The following is a 21,428-nucleotide window of genomic DNA, read 5'->3' as shown; positions in this document are numbered from 1 at the left end:
AAGGGCCAGTCTTCAGATAAAAGCAACGATGAACGAAGACAGGGATGGACCAACCCAATTGATTTGCAAGTTTAAGCGCCGCCGTCGTCGTCGTACATTCGTTGCTTCTTCGACAACGTTGCACCAGAAACAGCAGCAAGTAGAGCCATAGTACTCCTCATTCACCCCAGGCGGACCCTACGCTCCTCTGCAATACAGGAGGAGCTATCACCTTATCGCCGACGCAGCGGACACGACGACTACCCTTTGCGACGCAAATAAGAAATAAAAATAGAAAAAAAAGAAGAAACGTACACGTTGTCGCTCCCATAGACTTGTTGTCATCTGAGCGACTGTATAAACAAGCAAGATAGAACGAAGAAGTCTCCCTGGGTCGCGGCTACAGTGGTAACCGGCAAAGCGAAGCGCAACGAGAACCTGTGACAGAACCTCCCATTTGCTATTATCTTCTTCGTTTGATACTCAACTGATGAAAAGTCTTGCTTTTGCAACGCGGCGACAGAAACTTTTTCGTTAAACACATTTTTCGTCACCGAACACGAGAGAAGCACCTCGTTCGAGCTTCTGCCACCACAGTAAGTGCACATAGTTATGGCTAGTTATAACCTTAATGAGAGTCTTTATTGCGGGTTTGCTCTGTTGAAGTTTGTCCTTTTCTTTAATTTTACCCTTCCATTGCTATAGTGTTTGTCTCCCCGGGCAGGCTTGCTCTTATTTCGCCACTTAGTCTTTGCTAAAACGTACGTATCTTGCACAATGCGGCTCGAGATGGTTTTGCGATGGCCAAAACCCGTTTTGCTTAGTCCAGCTAGCTTGCGTCACACCAAATATTAGTAGAGTATTGAGTAAAAGTGGGCTTTGCGAAGGCTTATTAAGAGTTATATTTAGGATAACAAAACGTACGTTATGAAAAAAACGTAAATCAAAATAATGCTGCAAATATATAATACATAATTCCACTTGTTTCAATGCACAATACAGCCATATTCTTTCACATTAAACGTCGCATAGCAATGCCGGCATCTAGTATCAGTTTCACGTTCGTACTACAGATGCGCGTAAAGTTAAGAGTTTAGAAGCCTATGCTCAAAGGAACGAAGAGTAAATCAACTAATAAGGCCGTTACGACTCTTAGTTAATCAAAACTGAAGGGAAGAGAAAATCAGTCATTCGCGTCGTTTATTCAAACCGTGCTTTTCATCTGTGTCGCTATTACTGACTAGCTGGTTACGAAGTTACCCCTTTTTCTCTAAGAACGAAGGCAAAGCAGCCAGCGAGTGACGTAGAATTAAAGGTCTTTTGGAAAGGGAACTTTAAGGCTACAGAAGAAAACAAACTAAGACCAGAAACCATGATGGCACCAGCAATAGAAAAAACCAATAAGGTTCGCCCTGATTGGTCTGTAGGTTTCAGGGCTGGGCTGCAACGGATGACACGAAGGCGGTCCGTTGACTGCTCGAGGAAATACGGAGGCGTCATATTTAAACGCATTTGCATATTATTCCATTTTTCGACCCAAAAGAGTGACGGAGGCAAGGGAGAAGCTTAGGGGAGGGGGGGGGGGGGGGTAATGAAGGGGGATCGCAACAGCTGCACTAGCAGTGGCAGCGGACCCTAAACCGAACCCCCAAAATTCCGCAGGGTAGCACGTGAACGCTTGTGGGTGCCTAGACGAAGCCGGTTCGATGAACGGCTTCGCTTGCTTTTGCCTTAGGCTCTGCCCACATCTTACTTTTGTTAGCCTCTTCAGAAGCATCCTCTTCAATAGGAAGTAAAGAGACGCATTCTCTTTTTCGACCGGTTTCCTCAATACTGGTGTTGAAACTTCGGTTACTATGTAGAAGATAGAAGACGCGACCTTGCATCTAACTGAGTACGAAGTCTGATTCGATCGTGCCTCAACAGCTCTTCGTCCACTTGCTCACCGCGTATTTCGTCCCTCTCTTTCCTCCTCTCTTGAAGATTTCATGTGTACAGAAAACAGCGACACTTCGATAACGACGAAGGCGATGACGGTACTTCGATGCTTGTTAACGATCACGCTGAGAGGCGCGATGGCAAAGCCACTAGCTTATTAATAGAAGAAGCCTAAGAGGCTTCGTTACTGGGACTTGACATCGCAGATCCACTACGGAGAATTATGATCTTCGGCGCGTTGAGCTGAACTTTACCTATCTAGCCACCCGTGCGCAGATACATACAGTCGCTTTAGCTACTTGGTAGCATATTGCTTGTGCTTTTGTTGATGTCTGGTGTGTGATGTGACGTATTTTACTCTCACTCCTTTATACGCAAAAATTCTAAAACAGATGAACTGATACTTAGATTGCTTTGGATATGTTTGTGTGTCGAAACAGAGGGAGACTAAGAAAACAATCGAGACGACAGAATCAAAAGAATCAAGAGCAAACAAACGATTTTGTAAGCTTGCTGGCAACAATGAGCTACTCCATTTTCCTAACAGACATTATCGATATATATGCCACCATAGCGACTGTAAATCATATTGCCCTAGGGCAAGCAAAGTACCGTCCTACTTAATTTTGCCTGGGCTTTGCTGTGTGGGTACAGCTCGAATTAGTCGCTACTCAGCCATCACTACGGCCCAGATTCCCAACTAACCGCAGAGAAAATACGTGTATCTAATCCGCCACTAATCAGTTGCGCTTGCGGCGCCTGCCAACCGGAAGACCGGCGGTAGCTAGCAACTAGTACGATGTTGCTCGATGGCTCATCTACAATGGACGCGTGACAATCGTATTAATAGTAATGATGGTTCATAACATAACCATTAACCCAGTAGCACTAAAAAACGTACATGGTAGGAGAACGGAACTGGGATACCGTTCTCCTGCCATATCCTAACCGTCTTATGTCCCTTCGATCAGTGCCGTCCAGCCGCCCGTCATTTGCTGACTTCCCTGCCGTAAGGTCAACCGCTGTATAAAGGGGACTGATCTGCTATTCTGTGGAGTGGAGCTTTCTCTGCGAGGTGAGTTGATACAACTACATTTGGACCATGCAACTTTTCGCGCTCGTTGCTGTGCTCAGTTTCTCAGTGCTCAACTTTTTTCTTTTGCTTCCGACTGTGCCTTGGACCCTGCTGAGTCAAGCTGTAACTGGATGGCCATCTCAGTACGCCTTGGTCATATTGCATCGGTCGTTCGCTGACTGTTGCGTTGTGGGAACCCTGCGTTACGTCAATAAAATTCTCACTCCTTGTGGATGACGGTGGTTATAGGTGAGGCAAAACTATCCGCATGCGAATGTTCAAAATCTGAAATCAGTATTCCTTACCAATTGATATGCCGTTCCTGTTACTACTGTTGTCAACCATGTCACTGCTGTTGCTTTACCACCAACCATACACAGCACATCCAGCGTCGTATAACATGGCCACAGGCATTGCCACGGCCACTACGAACTGTCGCTTGAAAGGCATGTCTTTCTCTCTGTCCTTTCATCCTTCTTCCGCGTTCCTCACGGGTCAGCCGAACTCAGCGCCCCTACGATTCCTCTCGCCCATTCCACCCTCCGTCTTTTCCCCCACCCGATTCGACGAATTCATCCTCGAGTTTCGCTAGCAGAGGAAGGAACGCCGAGTACAAACAAACACGCGAATAATGAAACAAGCCGCCTCAGTGTTGTTTGCACTCTTCGTCCTTCCCTTTTGGATTCATTTCCCCGTTTTGTAGTCTACACTTGGCTTTTTCTTTCACTCGTGCTGCTATACTGCTTCCTTCTAGCCCTGTTTCCCTTTGAACTGAACTGTGAGTATGGATGCGCGGTGTTGCTGAGTAAATCTGGTGTGTCTGTAGTGGCACAGGGTCGACAGTCCAGTACCAAGTGCCAACGCGCAAACTGAGGACAAAGCGATTGTCGAACGAAGTGCCAGGCCTTTGCTCTTACTTTGCAGCCATTACAGGCTTCCTTGTCTGTTTCGTCTTTTTTTTTGCGGAAAAGAGTGTAGAAGCGCTAGCGCTTAGGACATAGTGTCATTAGAAGGGAATGTTTGCACAGGCAGTAACGGCCGCCATAGCCTAACTACAAGGGCCACAATGACTGCAAGGAAATGTCCGAAAAAGGGAAAAGCGTTCGGTGTCTTTGCTACCAGAGCGCCGAATACTGCTTGTCTCTACTGTGTCGGTACAGTACAATAATAGTACTAGTAGTACTACCATGAGTGCTACCTTTGAGCTGCTGAAGTAGGCTGCGAGACTCTACCGACAGGGGCCACCCGGCCACGAAACACCGACAAACTGTAAGTCGTCCGATAAATAGCGGACGACAGTAAGCTATAGTGGGACGGCACCTAGATCTGCGTTGTCTGCTATAGTCAACGAAATGTCCTGCTGACACTTCAGCCGTAGTCGCAAGCCACTGGGCGTAACACTAAGGGGCCAGTTGCAAGGTCTGCTCAAACTGCCTTACCGCTACAGCCGTAGATGAAAGGGGCAGCGACAGACAGGGGTACGGACCCGTGTTGACCCACGTTTCCCTTATTGGATTTCTTCTACTCGTAACTGAACGGAGGCGTTCAACGAAATAGCAATAAGGACAAGAGTGTGAGTGCCAACAAGAGCATGCGTGCGGGCAAGTGCCTGTTTCCCTGCTTTGGCTCGATAGCAGTATGTCCGATAAACGTGTGACGAGAAATACTCGTCTGACTGTTCGTGGGCTGCTGCATAGAGGCGGTGTTAGTAGCCGTGCTATGCATTGAATAAAAGTAGATATAGCGATGGAATTCGCGGAAAGAAAAGTCCGACGCTACTGTTCCCAGATTCTGCCGCTCAAAACGAAGTCGGATCAACTGAAAGACTGAACCATAAGCCACGATGAAGACCAGCCGATGAGAAGACGCAGCCGAATGAACGAAAGGGCGGCAGAAAGCGGGACAAAAGACGATTGATAGAGAGGGACAACTGAAACTGCAAGGAACGCGCCGCTGCTACTGTCTGTGCACCGATAACTTCAATTATAATGAAACTATGTCTGTCTACCAATTTGTCTCGGAGTTTGCCTCTTCTACTCAGTCCGCTACTAAACCCACTGTCAACTTTTTAAGCATGACAAGCGATTTTCGTCAAAGTGTAGGTGATTGAAGGCGGATTGTGCCAGTCATCTTGCGGTAACCTAAACAAAGAGCAACCTCGCCACTCCAACTTCCCTACTGGTGTCCTGGTAATAGCGGGAACAACAGTGAGAAGTCGTTTTAGAAATGATGCCATGTCAATCTGCCCATCCGAAGGGACCAACAATACCAAACAAGACAGAAAGGGAAAAAAGAAAGAGTGGACAGGAAAATGGGCTTACAAGGAAAGAACCCGCTGAAGGCAACTCCGATTTGCTCTTCTAACTTGGAGATAAATTAACTCTGACGGAAGATCCCGTTGTGGAAGCTAAACATGAAAGATAAAAGTCTGCGTTGTTCTACGACGCTATCGCACATATATATGTATATATATATAATATGATATATAATATGAAGTTGCCAGAACATATCTCATCACGTACCAAATAAAGAAAGTTAATTTCCTCTATTCTCCACACTGAAGATTAATTCCACAGCGGTAATTCCACACTGAAGAAGGGTCGTACCTAACCTCACACGTTGAAGGAGTATCTAAGTGATTGTTTCGGTTATTTCAGTGCAACTTTCTGCCAACTTGATTTTACAGGAAGTCATCACACTCCCTGATCGGCAGCTCACTAGACTCGCTAGATGTTGAAAGTGTTTTTCTTGAGCGTAATAACGGACATTTCAAATACGATGAGAAGGTGCTTTGTACATCGATTCTAACAAATTTTCCATTTATCTTTAATACGAATGTTCCAAGCCAAAAATGTATTTGCAGGATTTTCCAGCCAAGATTAGACTAGGAAAAAATTCAGTAAAAAAAGTTAGGGCATGTTAGAAATGCATCTTTCTTTCATGTTAAAAATAAGTATTACCATTATCATACGTAGCAGTATTATAGATTTTGAAGTTTTTCAAATTACAGATCTTATATCCTTGCCAAGAACGTACAATCTTTTATGGCCGTTCAGGCATCTTAAAATAGCCACCACAATTCGAATGGCCGTATCAGCAACTGGTCAATGTACCCTACTTACACGGCCTGAGATTGATCTTGATTATGTATTTGTACATTGAATGAGGATGGCATTCGCATAGGTCATAGTTGTTGAGATGTAAAGGGTATGTTCGTGTTTAACATTGATCCCTGCTGCTGGTCCAACAAGTCGAATGCATGAAATCCTAATTGAGCGTCTATTTGGGTAAGTTATAAACCCTGCGTAATTTATTTTGCTCGTTTCGGGAACGCTCAGCACAAAACCTATTGCCCTATGGTTATAAGGCCGTTATAGCAATGTACGTCCGGTAAGATAATACAATGCACATCGAATACGTATATATGCGCATACTTATATTGACCACATGGCAATAGCAGCAAATTGTTCATATATTGCGTATATATGCTAGATAGCAGGTTTTCTGTTCGACGATATGTTTGTTCTTATATATATTGGGTATAGCAGTTAAACTAGGACATATTTTGGCGGTAAATGCATACCTGTTTGTCCTAAGATGCATACACCCGCCATTTTTGATGCTTGAAAAATGAAATAACAGACTTGCATATAAAACAATGCGTCGTTTTTACAATTCGAGCAAAAATGAGCTCTTGTCCAGATTTTTTGTGCTGGACAAACCCCCCACTAAAATTAAAAACTTCATGTTTCTTCTGAAACCGACGGTCTAGGCTTTTGTTAGTATTCTTTTTTATAAGATTTCTAAAAAATCTAAAGGGGATTTCCATGAGACGAATCAAAAGATTCTCAATAGGTTTTAAATTAGGAAGGCTTAAAAATTCATATAAATCAAGCGGGTTATTAAGAAAAGAAATAGTCATTGTAGATTAGATCATCAAAATAAAACATTTCGTCTTTCTGAGACTTTTCACGCCTTCTTTGCACCTTTCCGACTTTTTGCATTTTTTAAATCCTTGCACTTTTAGGATTTTCGGCCTGCTACCAACGTAAAATATATTTGCACTAGATTGCACTATCTCATATGTGCGATATTTCATACCTATGAATATTAAAAGTTATTAGCGAATTAAAAACTATTATTATAATAATAAAAATATTATTAAAATGACTAGTAAATAATCTCAGTCACGAATTAAAGCAGTAATAGCTATGATGATTATATTGAATGACCATGGCCGTCACAGATAACTCTTCTAGTGCATACACGAAGTTTTTATTCAGATATCGTCTTAGAAGCAAAGTATAAGAAAAGGTCCTAATTCAGGTCTTGTGCCCTATATGCATGTTACCCTAAAATACATCAAGTGTTAAATTGTAGTAACACTAATCAGGCATACAGGCACACCGACGTTATCCTACTGAATCATCTACCAGAAGAATTTCCAAGGGTGCAACTCTCAGCTCAGGCGGATCGCTCAGCCAGGTGGAGTTCAACTTATCTTGAAACCAATAACGCCTGCATCCAGCAGAAGCAGCAGCCGGAGCAGTCCTAACAGTATCAGCGGCTACTCTGGTTGCTGCTGTTCACGGTCTCAGCTGTTTGACCTATTACTTCTGGTAGGATGCGGCGTCAATTCTTACACGCCTTAAAGTGAAAGTAAGGCAATCTAAGTGGCGGAATAAGCAGCGCTCACAGTATAAGTACTACCACCAGCGGGCAAACTAGTTGCAAAAGGTCTTCCATAAGGACAACAGCGACAGGTTGCAGGTGGTCGGGAAAGTACCAGCGTGTGGCGGTGAGTTGTTACGATGGCTTCGGCTCTCTATCACTCTGTAGTCCACCCGTTCGCTCATTATATTCTACTCCGTTGACCGTTTCGTCGCCTTTCCAATTTGGCTATTTAAGTGTGGCAGAGGAGCAAACGGATGTGGTAGAATCATAGTAAGGAGATAGCGGCTTGAACCCCTCGGCCCTTACCCCTCACAAACCCGTCATTAAAATGTGTATCCTTTTCTTGCTCTCTCGATCGCCGCTGCTTGTAGGCCTTTCTTAATTACGCTTTTCTGAGCTCCAGCCAATAGCGGTGCTGGTGACAGCGTAAAAGCATTCATCCAACAGTTGAAGCTAATTGTAGCGGAATTAGCGGTTGTATAGTAGCGAAATAGTGGTGTTGCAGTTCTTCCTTCTTGGGCGAATCTACGTACCGTCTGTCTGGTTCTATCGTCCTGATAGAGATCACTCTGTCCCATGCCACGGAGGATCTTCCAATCGCTATTTCCCACCAGCGTCTACCTCTCTTCTGCCGTTTGTCTCTCGTTTGTCCACTAACGACCGTAACCTTAACGGTTGTCTGATCACAATCGCAAGGATCGGGGCGGTCCAGCACAAGGGAACCTTTCTGACCTTCCTGGCTTCCTACATGCAACCAGGACCAACTAGAGCATTGAGTCACACCGATAAAGATAATGGGCTGCAAGTCGGCTTTCGATGTACAGTTATGCGAGTATCCTTTTACAGAAAGATACAGAGAAAAATCGAGTATTACCACTCGCGTGTGTCATATACAGAACTGCTACACCGACACTACATATCCCGCTACTGGTAATACTACCCCCGCACAACTAAAGGGACTATGTTTTACTGTATATGAGTATACACAGTAGGTGCTACATTATCCACTCGGTTGGCCATATAGTAGCTGAGGAACTCGCCGGTTCGTCTATCCATTCACTGCGGAGTCAGTGGATGGGGCTTTTCTAGCATGTCCATTTCGCAGCGTCGCATCGCAAACGCCTTCTATATCGTGGTCTTGGTTTTTGCCTCTGTTTTTTTTTCTTCCAATACTCGCCATCTTTCCATTCCGGCTTGTGTCTCGCCCTTGGCCACAGAAACCAGACAGGACTCGTTGATGGGGGGCGGCCGTTGTAACCAGCATTTTCTCCGTTTACTCATTGCAGTCACGCCTGCTACGACCGACGTCGCAGCTCCAGTTTGCTGTTGCTAGTTTCTCTTATCGGTCATCTAATAAATTGCCGCCAGCATCTGCCGGCCCACGCTTCCCGGTCGTAGGGAGCATCGCAGTCGGTTGGCTGACTCGGTTCCACGCCGTCCCGCAGCGTCACGTAGTAGTCTCTCGTATGATAGTGTATAGTCAGAATAGTAATGGCAGCAGAAATAGCAGTATGCTGAAGGCACAGCCCAACAGGTAGCAGCGGTGGAAGGACTTGCTGTCGCGGCTGGCTTCCCGTGAAAATAAGAACGGCTTCATAGGTTGACATTTTTCATGCGCTCATTCCTAAGTAGGCTTCCGACATTTTTCGATCACCTCTGGCTGTGTGCCTGACCATCGTGTCGATAAAAGGAGTCGACGTCAACTTATTGCCAGTTTGCTTATTCGTGACCAACAATGCGAATCGTTACAGTCGTCAACATCGTGCTCATTTAATTTCATCAGTCGAAGCCAGCCTTTGTTTGGGTTCGGCCTCGAACCTGAAGGGCCTGATGCGCTTCCACATTTCTTACAAGACGTAGTTCTACAGACGATAGTAGTGTGTCTCAAAAAGATGATGTTCTAAAACTAGATATACCTGCTTGGCAGTTTTGATCTTGACTGAATTTTATTGACCGATGGCCACAAAGCCACATTTATTTGGTTTTATCGGATTTATTTGTAGGTTTCAATAAGTACTTGAGGCTCAACCGAAGTTAACCTGGATAGTAATGCTTATTTAAACGTACCCAGCAACGTACAAAACTGCAATCGACTTCACTGAAGATTCTACGGCCCGTCGAAGCAACTTTTCTTGAAAGAATTGCAAACACCTCTAACATCAACCCGTTAAAGAGAAGATAAAGGTGCGTCGTGAAGTCGTCATCAAAAGTCTCAGCACTGGCTGCACGGTCGTCTTTCCTGCTACCTTGTATTTTTAACGCACTATTGTGATCCTAAATAAAGGATAGCGTCTATGACTCGCCGGCACATTATGATTTCGACATACGATAACGCAGAGAGTGTCTTCGTACAAGTTAATATGCTAACATCGTGGATATTGGCCTGATACAATATATATACATGAATATAACGTTCAACTATACTGCTATTCCTGCCTCAACACACATGACAATACGTCGTAGATATAGTAATAGTTGCAGTTGTGATAATGGGAACTCAAGTGCCAGGATGCCGACACAGCGCAGATCGGTGTCGTACTTCTCGTGACGTGAGACGCTCCACAGTGCAAGATCTTGGCGTGCGCACACTGGCATAACCAACTGACAGACCAGGCCATACCAACAGAAGTACAAAGTAGGACAAAGGGTAGATGAACAGATTGAGCAGGGAGTGTAAAGGTCTGTGGGACCCTGCTGTAGTCTTACTTCAGACATATTGAACCACTAGACTAGGCCAGTATAACGATATAAGATTTAGGTTTCAGACAACACCGATGAACATGATCCGCAAGGAACAAACGGTTCGACTCCGCCTGCTAAGATTGAAGCAACGAAAACTCGGAGCTCAGAACCTTCGTTGTCGACCTTGCTCGGGTTCAGGCTGTTAGCCGCTTGAGGTCAGAATGTGCCCTTTCGATTCGCCCTCTTTTTTCCCACGCTAGGAAAATTTCCGTATTCTCAACTGCCGAAGGCAGAGCGAGGTATGGGCGGGGGGCTAAGGACGTATGCGTCTTAGATTCATGGCTCCTAATCTGGCGAGATTAGACTTACGAAGCCTGCCTGCCGACCTACCGACCGGCGGTCTGTAAGCTCTGAGGATATCCAGCCCGCAAAATTTCCCCTGCCCTCTTTCTTGTCGGGCTCCAGAACTCACTACATTTGCGGTCCCCACTAACCCTCGATCCTTCACGTTGCTAGCGGAGATGAGCGTGCAGATCTGTCAGAGCCTGGTTTGCTTCGGCCAGCAAACTCTGTTGCCGACCTATTTGGTTGGCTTGCTCCCCTCTCTCCAGCTCACTCTCTGGCACGCGTGAACGTTGCATATTTATTAAACCGCCGCAACATGAATCATCAGCAGCAGGCATTGTCGGCCCTAGCGTAACCAGCGACGTCGCCACCCACCCCGCATCAGCCATAGTTGGCTCCTACTCTTATCAAGCAGAGATGCTAGTTGCGGTGGCGGTATACAACCAACGAGTTGCCCATAAAGCTTTATGAAAGAACTCGTCCTTTCCTGCCCCCCCCCCCCCCCTTTCTCTGTTGCTCTCAGCTTGCTTCGCATTCACGCTTCAACGGGTGGCAGCTCCACAGCAATACAACTTCCACGTTTAAGCAGCCCTATTTACCCGCGTTGGTGCCTATCCCTACCCCGCTGCTGCGGGCGTCCCTACTATCGCTAAATCCTTGTCGGCCACCAAGCTGATCATATTGGCTCGCTATTACGTTAATTCTCGGAGTAGTCGCTGACGACAGCTTTCATCAACCATCGGCCGCTGCGATGCTTATACGCCTTCTCATACTTCAGGTTGTTCATGATCGCGAAAGGGAAGTTAGATTGCAAGTATAGCTGCAGGTTCGCCTGTCCTCGCGACACCTTACCTTTGCGTTTTCATATTGAAGCACTTGACTGGGCCTTTCCTTTTGTCGTGATAATAAATGTAAATAATTAAACGTGTCAGTCATTTTGCTCACGCAGGTTTCGAGCGTTCAAGTTTAGCAGCGAACTTTGTCGTGTATCGCGCGCAACTATCCAGTACTACCTTTTCACCACATGGCTCATGGCTGCCAGGCATCTGTTGTAAGTTCTCATGTGTATAATTGGGAGGTAGCTACCTATTTATGTGTCCATTGTTTCATTTAAGTTCCATGCTCTGGGCCAATGCCGGTTGGCCCGAGTAGCTGTCGATGGCGAATCAGGCCATCGAGAGGTCTCATCAATCGGCGGCTGGCCGCGTGGACGATTACCATGGTCGTTTTATCCATTTAGTGGCCTGCTCATGCGTCCGCTTTCTTGCTCCGGCCCCTCTATCGCTCCAATATTAAAAATTACGCAGTGTTAATCATCCGAATTCACTTCGTAACAGACACCGACAGTAAATACGGCATTCGTCTTTGTAACACCAAGGGGTACAATGAAGGTCACTATCTATTGTGGTCAGTAATAGGGCGACTTCACGCCTGGCCTGTGATAATACTTGGTAAAGAAGGAGATGCTATTTGATGGTTACTGACAGGTTCATCCCTTATAGTGCATTATTCTCAAGACCACAAACAGATCAATACGATAAAGAAACAGCCATTTGGTTCGGCAAGGGTGAGTTTCACAATCTGCTTCCTAACTCATAGCCGGTCATTTACTTATGGGTCAAACTGATCTAGCTTGGTTGAGAATGCGTAGTTGTGGGGTTGTTTAGTTCAATAGCAATAAATGGCTGTCGTGGAAAGTAATGGGGGGAACAGCAAATTGGCATTAACAATGCCGTTCATGCCAGCGAGATGCTACCAAATTTCAATACGAAATTGAGCTTCTCTACTACGGAATCGTGAGCCTCTGCTGAACCAACGATCGCGTCTCACGTTAGGCAAACTGGGCCCAACCTAGCCCAATACCGTTCGTTGCTCTTTTCCTACGATAGCGCGCTCCAAAACCCCCAACACTACACCCCCTGAGATGATAGCCATGGACGAAAAAAGGATCGTCCAATATTGATGATAAATCATTCCAGTCAATAAAGGCAAAAACGCAAGGCAAAAAAAAAAAAAACGAAAAAAGTGCTCGAGTACTCGGAAGTTCCGTAGTGATGCGGCCGGTTGCTTAACTGGTGAGCTGGGTGGAAGTCAAAAAAAAACAAGAAAGCTTCTGCTGTGTCTATTTTGTCTTCATTCGACCCTACTGTTTCATTCAATCTATGCGCACAGGCGATCTGAACTGCCTTCGCCTTTAGCCGGTTCTGCAACCCTAAGTGAATTTCCCGAACTATCCACCCCTTTTTTCTCTTTACTTTCTTCCCCATCTCTATCTCTCTGGGTTGTTCTGTTTTACCGTCGCCTGCGGTGCTATATCATTTTCACTGCGGCATTGCAAGCCAGAAACCTTTATTTAGCTCGGATTGATTGCGGAACCCCGTGGGCAGGAGGGTACGGGCGAACGATGATATTCATTGTTCATTAATCAGAATAAGAAGGCTATCGTCGGAAGATGGGGAAAAAATGTAGATAGCTACATCAGTCAGCCAGTCACTGAGCCACTTGTGCAGGGTCCGTCAGCGCGTTCAGCAGGGTTTCATCCATCACGCGGTTCAGGGCTCTAAATGTGTATGTGTGTGCGTATGTGAATGACTTTGCCTACTGCTATTGCTTGGCCATACCGTAGTGGCAGCCGGCTCGATTTACGAATCAGCAGCATCAACTTATCCATAGAGACACGCACGATTTCAGCTGGTTCAACCCACCGAAGTCTCGCCGCTTGGCAAGCAGCTCGGCTCCCTGGTACCGAAGCACATTAAAACCTTAAAACAAAGAACTCTTAGCGCCTGTGCTGCAGCCTAACTGCTCCCCTTTATCGTTGCCGTTGTTGTGACGATTTGTAAGAGCTTCAAAAACGAGCATTGGTAACAGAATCGCGGCGTACAACGCGGTGTCGCACCGGCGAGAAAAGGGGTACCGGTAGGCTTGCGGCTGGTAGTTAGATCAATTGTCGATTGGTTGCGTAACTTTCGCGTAGTCTCAAAAAGGAGACAACTTTTACGAATAGGAATATCAAGTACCATGCCGGCTAAGCGAATGTCGAAACAACAACATGTTAAAATGGAAAGAGTGTCTCAGCAACACCGCCACTGTCCCTTATTACCTTTTCGGACTGTGGCCATAGTCGGCATTTTCTGCCAGGCACCCCCCTTTCAGGCGGCTTACTAGTATTCACGAACTCAATTTCCTCTTTTGTTTCAATCACGGCTGGCACTCCTATTACTGTCGTACCGCGACCACTGCTGCTACTAATCACGTGTACGTGCTTAGTCTTTCTAGTCGACGGCACTTCTGCTTTACTTGGTCTTGTTCGTCTTTGTGTCCAGCCAAGTACCGCATACTGTGTTACTGTTCACTCTACGCGCTATGGCCCGCCTGTTTGTACCCTCGTCAGTCTTTTGCTGGGTACATCGAACCCTGCCGTTGCGTTGATCTTTCGTGTTCCTGTAGGAGAAAAGCCACGACGACTGATTCATTCCATCCTCTAAACTGTTCCTCTACCGCTGAATGAACCGAGACAAGCACCCATGATCTCTGGCCGTGTTGTTGGCAGTACTTACTATGAGCTCGGACACAACAACCTGAAACACCGTTCCTTCGTTCTTCTTTATTTCTTAGCCCTTTCTTTTAATCTAAACATAGCCAGACCAAATGATTTCCACGCACTACTTATGAACTCAACTCTGTTCAGGTCACCTGGTGACGTCGCTCATTCAGCTTCTACTGTTGCAGCAGATGTCGTTCCTACTTCTGTTCGTGTACTGTTTTTCTCAGCCGCTTCCTATGCTTTTGTGTGTACCTGCCCCCCAATGGCCGTGTCTGTATGTCCCGGTATTCACCACTCTTCGTCACATCCGTTCTAACGAAGAAGTTAACGTAAAGTAGTCAAGGGCGCCCCAAGCGCGTTTTTCGGTTTAAGACAGCGCTGACTAGACGACCAGGTGCCCGCATCCAGTCAGCGTCCAGGTCCAAACGCAGCTGACTGGCTGAAACAGAATGGCAAGGTGGCAGTACAACAGACTCACACTCAGTAAACCCGTCATCCAGTGCGCGTAGCAAAATGACCTTCAATAACCCGTCATAAGCAGCATCAAAGGTAAGGGGAGCAGCGCGATACAGGGAAGCAGCGAGTCATTTTGTGCCAGATTGGATTTTTTCGAGTTCGACAGACTTCAGTTCGAGTGAGCCCATCAAGTGAGAACAGGCTGAACTAACGCGAAACATATGAATCTATAACCCTCGTATGAAGCTGGTCCTCAAGCGTTATGCCGCTAATGCTTTTGTTGTTGTAACGTTGCAGATCTGGCGTTGCTGTTCGTGAAACAACGGTGTGTCGGTAGAACAACAGCAGCTGTTTCGGGCGGTGGTGACTCCGCTACGCCCCTTACCTCTTTCTTCTATTCGGTAAATCGCCAGATCAGGCACAAATAACGTTAGCTCTCACTCTCTACTTCCATATATTTTTTTTGCTTTACTTGACGTTTTCCAAAATCAATTTTTTGACTCGACTTCTTAGCTAGCATCGTTGCGTCAGCTAGCCGAAGGCTTTTGTTCACCGGTCGGTACCGTTCCTCAGCTTGCAAGCAGGCGGTAGCGGTCGTTGAGAAAGGTCGGGCCTGCACAGCTTGAAAGGGCGTCAGCAACATTCAACTGTAGCAGTCAAAACCTGCAGGCCCGTTTAAGTAAACCCTTTCCCATTTTATCTCTTTCGGTCTCCGCATCACCCTCGCCTCATCATTGCGATCAGAGCGATCGTGCGACCCATTCTGCGACGTGAATTGAATCTTGCTGAGCATTTAACATACATATGAAAAAGAGTAATGGCTAAAAGTAAGTTTGTAGTAACGTGCAGCATATGCAACGAGAGTAAGCAGGGGTTACACTGTTAGGACGTGTATTGGAGTTTGGAGCTGTACTTTTAGGCTTATTTCGAATTGGAAATTCAAGTCGCAGACTTTTTTCCTCTGAAAAGAGCACCGAAAAAAGCGTCAATGACATGGATGCTCAAAGGTTTGTAACAGGTGAAATTTCGTCCCCGTTTTCCATTTCTGCTTTGTAGTTTTTCTCGTTTTATAATATCACTATAGACATCTCCAATGTGACGCAACTTTTACAGACATATGAACGTGTTACAAGACCCAGTCACCAAAATGCCTATCCGAAAAGGGTTTGTTGCTACTTATTTGCCAATGGCCTTCACAATTTTGTTGATTTATGCCAGCCTCGTAGGCAACCATCCTGTTTTGCCTCTTCAGAGTAGCTACTACTTCAAGCTGGCGGGCAAGTCAACCCCAGCAAGATTTGCCACTTATCGTGTACAGAGTGTAGGACACACCTGCCAAACTTGTACTCAAACCACTGTTCTATTTTGGTTTGCAAACACGTTCTGCACACAGCAGTGTGTACCTCTGAACTTCCTACTACCCCAGAGGGGTTGTATTCCATCCCCATTGTGGCTCTTTCATACATGCGCCTCCTCAGCTGTTAAGATCTGTTCGATTTTCATGTCTGTCAAGAAAAGAATTTCTTAATCATCCAGCGGCAGGTTCACCAATGGGCGACTGTCTCATACGTTACCATTTGACTCCCCAGGAATAGTCATAGCACCAGTAGCTATTCTCAGGCAGTGCGTTACTTTATCGGACGTAAAGTTACTTAGAAACCATTTTGAGGCCACAGCCGCCACTTCACTTGTGTGCACTCGAAAGCCTCATCTGACGACAGAGGAACTGGTAAGGGTGGTCATACGCTATGCATGATTTAGAAGTAGTCATAGAAATGTGCCGTAGTAGAGACAAGAGGAAACAAGTTGGTAGCAGCGCTAAGAAGTCAGACCTTCCACCTGACATTCCTATACCGTCAAAAGCCACACTAATAGCCGCTTCCTTGTCTTTTGTCGGACGTCAGCAACGTTTGATGGTTAGAACTGGCAGCACGTAGGAGAAGTCTAACACATCCGTAGAGTAAGCGGGATTGTACCGTTACCGCCGGCACTTAACGTAACCTTCCAGTTTCTTTCCCGATTTCCTGATTATAAGTATGACAGGAATGGTGAATACCGGCTGACGCTTAACTGGCGCCACTATGCCTGCCTGCCCACCTACCTATTCAACGTATATCATAATGGTGTCCCAGACACAAAAGAAAACGGAAGTCACTCCGCGTTCATTCACTCTCTTCGACGAAGTTGCCTAAATTACGATGACCCCTTTCCCCGAAGATCCCAAATTCCAGGTCTCTCCAACTCAGTACTCGTCTTCCTTCGCTATCACTAGTATACCTTCGCCAACCGGCAGCACCTCGCTTTGCAACTTCTTTTATTTGCACTTGCTACTTGAAGACAGGCAACTCTTACAGGAGGATCGGCTCGTTCATGCCAACCATCACTGCCAGTGCACCGCGCCACTCCGAAATGCAGCCTGCCAACTTGACGGGTGCATGGCTTTGTGTGTAACTTGGCAAAAGTTGTACTTGCACTTGTCGTCGAGGAGGCGCCTTGGCAAACAGGAACTGCCGATGGCGGAAAACTGGTGGAAAAATACCAAAACAACAAGTTAGAGTAGTGGGCAGAATGACGCGAGAGAAGCGATAGGCTGGGACCGCCAGGGGATCGGGCAAGAGACGGGCATTGACGATAGAGGCCTCAGCCGCTACTATGAGCTGGAACTTTGAATTGTACCTCAACTCGTCAAGAGCCACCTTTGGGTTGTCGTTCGTCTTTTTTTCTCCGACTGCTGCTGTCATAAAGGTATCTGAGCAACTGCTATCATCCGAAGCACCTCGATCCACGAACATTCCTATATATTCCGCCTACAGTGAGTACGATAAAGGGAACCTAGGGTTTGACACGAGTTTCAATGTAACCGGCGCACGAGCGTTAGAATTGAAAGTAATCTGTCAACTGATCCGTCCTGCCCCTATGCTTAAAAATTGTTTGTGCATGCTACTTTAGCTAATGCTACTGCTGTTGCTGCTCCTTGTGTCATTGCAAAAAGTAACTCATCCCCTTGTTTGTAAGGGTTTCTCGTCAGGCGCCACCACCATGATACTCCGAGATCTCCACGCACTGCTTGGGCACTTAGCTGCATGCCGAACCCAATGCTTCCGCCAATACTATTGTGAGGGAGAAGTTCGTGCCGACGTCAATGTTTGATCTCATTATTATTCTAATCAAGACAGTTGAATATGCAGTGGGCAAACTAACTGGGGAACCAATGGGGCCTGCAAGTCACCACCACACTATAGAACCACATGTAGGCAAGCAATCCGATGGCGTGGTTTGGTTAAACTTGCCGTTGCAGTATTCGCTTGCAGTGACGGCTTCTGTGGTGCTTCGCCATGCTTGCTTTGCCCTGGGCTTTCACAACTTTGCGGATGTCATTAGGTATTTAATGATTTGGCTCCGTGATAGACTCCGAAGGGAAGTTTGGAATAAGGGGCAACTGGCTTGCTCTTGTCCGCCCATCTGAGGCTTGCTCGCTGAGTTAGTGAACGAGCAGGGTACCCAATTCAAGCAAGCGTATGCCCATCGCAACTCCTCGACCGATGGGGCAGAGCCCACAGAAACTGCAGCTTCGGCCACTTGCTGGGTTTTCTAGCAGTAGTTGACTAGCTGATTCTTTTGTTGTATCGACCAGGCAACAACAGCAGTCGAGACGCCAACGGCGTAATCACGAAGAGCAGCCTATAGCATCGAGGCCTCATGTTTCCTTCTATACCCTAGCATATTCTAAAGTTTCGTTCACAGCCGAAAAAAACGACTCTTATTATTACCTCTATACCGTCAACCCAAACTGGTGACTTCTTTCATCTTTCTGTCCCTAAGAACAAGGTGGCCATGCCACGTTTTTAGATGTACGTCTTCAGTTCTAATACATACTGGTCTTCAGTTAGACGTAATTGTCGCAACTGAAGCGGTAGCACATATACTTTTTAGACACTTTGATTTCTCTTTCCCTCTTTCTCTCTCTCTCATTTTGGCGGACTTTATCAAAACAGTGACGCCAGATGAAGGAAGATCTAGAAGAAGAGGCGCCGCTGACTGAAAGCTTCGACTAAAACTCACCGGATAGTACCAAAATGAGCAGGAGAGAAAGGAAAAATATGGAGGATTTTGAAGCCTCTGTGTGCATTGCCGCCTCAGCTGCTGTCGTTGAAGTTGTTTTCGTTATCTTTAAGATGCTCACCATTCGTCCACGAAGTGGTCCACCGTTTGTTGCATGCCAAATACTCTTGAGAACTGCGGATTATACCTGGCCGAACGTTAGCAGTTCCACCACCGAACCGCTGTTGAAGTAGCTACATTTTCATACTGAGCGCTATTATACTTAGCTGAACGGATGGATGCTGAAGGGAGGCGGAGAGTGGCGAAGTTGGTGAAGTACAAGACAAACGATAAAAACCTGCTGCTCCCTGTCTGCGTACTAAAAACGGAGAAGTCTGAACGGCGACCACTCTACCTCTTGGCCAGCAGCACGAGCAATAGCAAACGCCACTTTATGCTCTTGAAAAGACGGAGAAAAAAGGAGCGAAGACGACCGTCTCCCTTGCTTCGTCTGCTCTGGCTGTGTCTGGTCGGCCACTTCACTGGTTTTTTTCATTGGCTAGCTCGCGTTTGAGCCATCGCCAGCCTCACATCAAACTTTCAAGTCTGGTTGTTGCCCTGCTAGCCGTCGAAGCGGAAGACGACCAAGGAAACGTGCGAGTGGCGCCTTATTCTGTGAACGCGCGTGTGTGTTTAGGGTAAAGGAGGTGGCGGTGGCATCAGGGCCCAGGGTTAGGAAAAGCTTGATGCGCCGTTGGAGCTGCTACGCCCGCTGTTGCTGCTGCAAATGCCGTCGCCTCAGAAATCTCAGCTGGCTATATTGAGCTTCAAGCTCAAAGCGGCTTACTGAGACGAACGGCGGACGGACCAAGATCAGATTACACTCGCTAGATGCAGCGCAGAGGCCGTCGTCTGCCATCCACGGTCTCGTCCAGATCGTGCCTGCACGCCATACGGGGCCCTTCCATCGTCTCAGTGATCAGCGAACCCTAACAGCTGCAGGGGACACGCGCAAGAGCAACCCGGGTTGAAAGTGAGGCAGAACCAGAGTCGGAGAAATCCCCAACTTGAAGAGGAAACCTTGCTCAAGAAAAGCTTAACTCTAGCAGGAAGGCTGCTCGATGGTGACCAGGCGGGTTCGTCGACTCACTCGCTCGTCAAGAGCGTGCCGCAGCATGGAAACGCGAGTAAGATGGATCGAGCAAGTTTCAAACGAACGGACGAACGGAGGACGGCTGCCCACCTCAGCATGCAAGCACAAAGAACAGCAGAAAGCCCAACCATGCCATAGCGAGCCGTGGCCCGTTTTGCACAACGGGTGGAGACGAATGGAACTCTGAACAACTGCGTTCATAACAGTAGCGCAACGATCGGCAGGCGGCGGGAATGGTGGCCAAAGCAGTGAGCTCTTATGCTTCAAAAGTGGAGCTGGAAGCGAAGGGGTTAAGGTTTTTTTCAATCGATTCACGCGGCATGTCCCTCCGGCAAAGTTGGATGAGCGGCAGCTAAGAGCCTCAAGGAGCTCCTCAGTGGGTCGACAGGATAATGTATAGCTAAACGAGCATGGCAAACTCCGTAGGTTGGCAATACAATTCAAGTCTACTCTTCCTTCGGGTCTATTTTTATACTTATTTCACACTGATGGGCGAGAAAGCAGCAGTGCGAAAAAGTGCTAAAAAAACATGCTAAAAAGTGCATTGGCTAATATTGCTACTGATGGGTGGTGTATATATGTATATATATAAAAGCAGCCATAGTGAGAGTAAAGTATGTCCTTCGAACGTTAACTGTTTATTCTGCATAACCCCATAAACCGTTCCTTTGGGCAGGTGGACGGACCTACGACGACGAAGAAGATGCCAAGGAAAGCAGGACATCAGAAGTTACGCAAAGAGTAAAACAGGTAAGGCGTTAAGCTGCTGCAGGGCCCAGTTAATCCTACAATTCCCACCAACCCCTACCACAAACCTTCTTCTGTACAGCGCTAACCAGCAAACGCAGGCTGGCGAGTTATGAACTTTTGCGTCCGATCTAGTGTCCGTCCGATTACGTGATCCGCGCGTACAGGTAGCAAGGCTACTAGGACAATGAAGAGACAGATGGAGAAAGACCAGACAGGCCACTCGTCCACCCAAGCAACGTGCACCTCTGTAAGTCGTAAGAGATTGTTCTTCACATAAAGTCATGCGAAGCTGATCGGCAGGCAATTGCACTAGGTGGACCCTGGGCTCGAAATAGGCCCGAACAACAAGCCAGCAAGCGAGATAGCAAACAATAGTTAGGGTGGGTTGAAGTGGTCTTTCGAAAAATGTGGTAGGGTCGAGCAAGCAGACAAAGGCGTCTGAGTAGATGGACATCTCGTTGTAGACGACATGTAGTCCAGAATGATGACTTTCCTTTGAGAAACCCTTCTTTCCGTTAATTTCGGCTTGCATAGTTGCTTGCCACGAAAGCTACGAAGAGATAACGACGACAACAACAGTGGTCATTTCTTTGCTTTACTGGTTCTCGATTGATGGTGTAATGGTTGATTGCGAGATCGTCCCAAACTGAAAAAAGGCCTTGAGCAGATCAGTCTTGAACTAGTATCGCAGGCTCGCTGTGAAAGTATGTCTCTTGATATAAACACAGCAAGTCGGTAACTACGCCAGATTCCAGTCAGATTAGAATAAACCAGTCGATGTATTTAGA

The 21,428-nt window shown here is 46.6% G+C and overlaps 1 protein-coding gene across 17 annotated transcripts in view; it reads right to left on the bottom strand.

Annotated features, from left to right (window-relative positions):
• Window positions 1-21,428, bottom strand: part of LOC111255003 (cytoplasmic polyadenylation element-binding protein 2-like) — a 256,990-nt gene that overhangs the window by 161,563 nt on the left and 73,999 nt on the right. The window contains exon 1 of one of the 17 annotated variants that reach the window (XM_086975992.1): window positions 3,298-3,445. The exons of the other annotated variants lie outside the window; for them this stretch is intronic. Coding sequence (XP_086832118.1) covers window positions 3,298-3,366 — 69 coding nt within the window. The 5' untranslated portion in view covers window positions 3,367-3,445. Of the gene's footprint in view, window positions 1-3,297; window positions 3,446-21,428 lie in introns of those variants that run through there. 17 annotated transcript variants of the gene reach the window in all.

This window comes from Varroa destructor, unplaced genomic scaffold (assembly GCF_002443255.2).
Source record: "Varroa destructor unplaced genomic scaffold, Vdes_3.0 BEIS01000007.1, whole genome shotgun sequence".
Classification (NCBI taxonomy): domain Eukaryota; kingdom Metazoa; phylum Arthropoda; class Arachnida; order Mesostigmata; family Varroidae; genus Varroa; species Varroa destructor.
The sequence above is the reverse complement of the archived record's forward strand: the minus strand, read 5'-3'. Positions and strand labels throughout refer to the sequence as shown.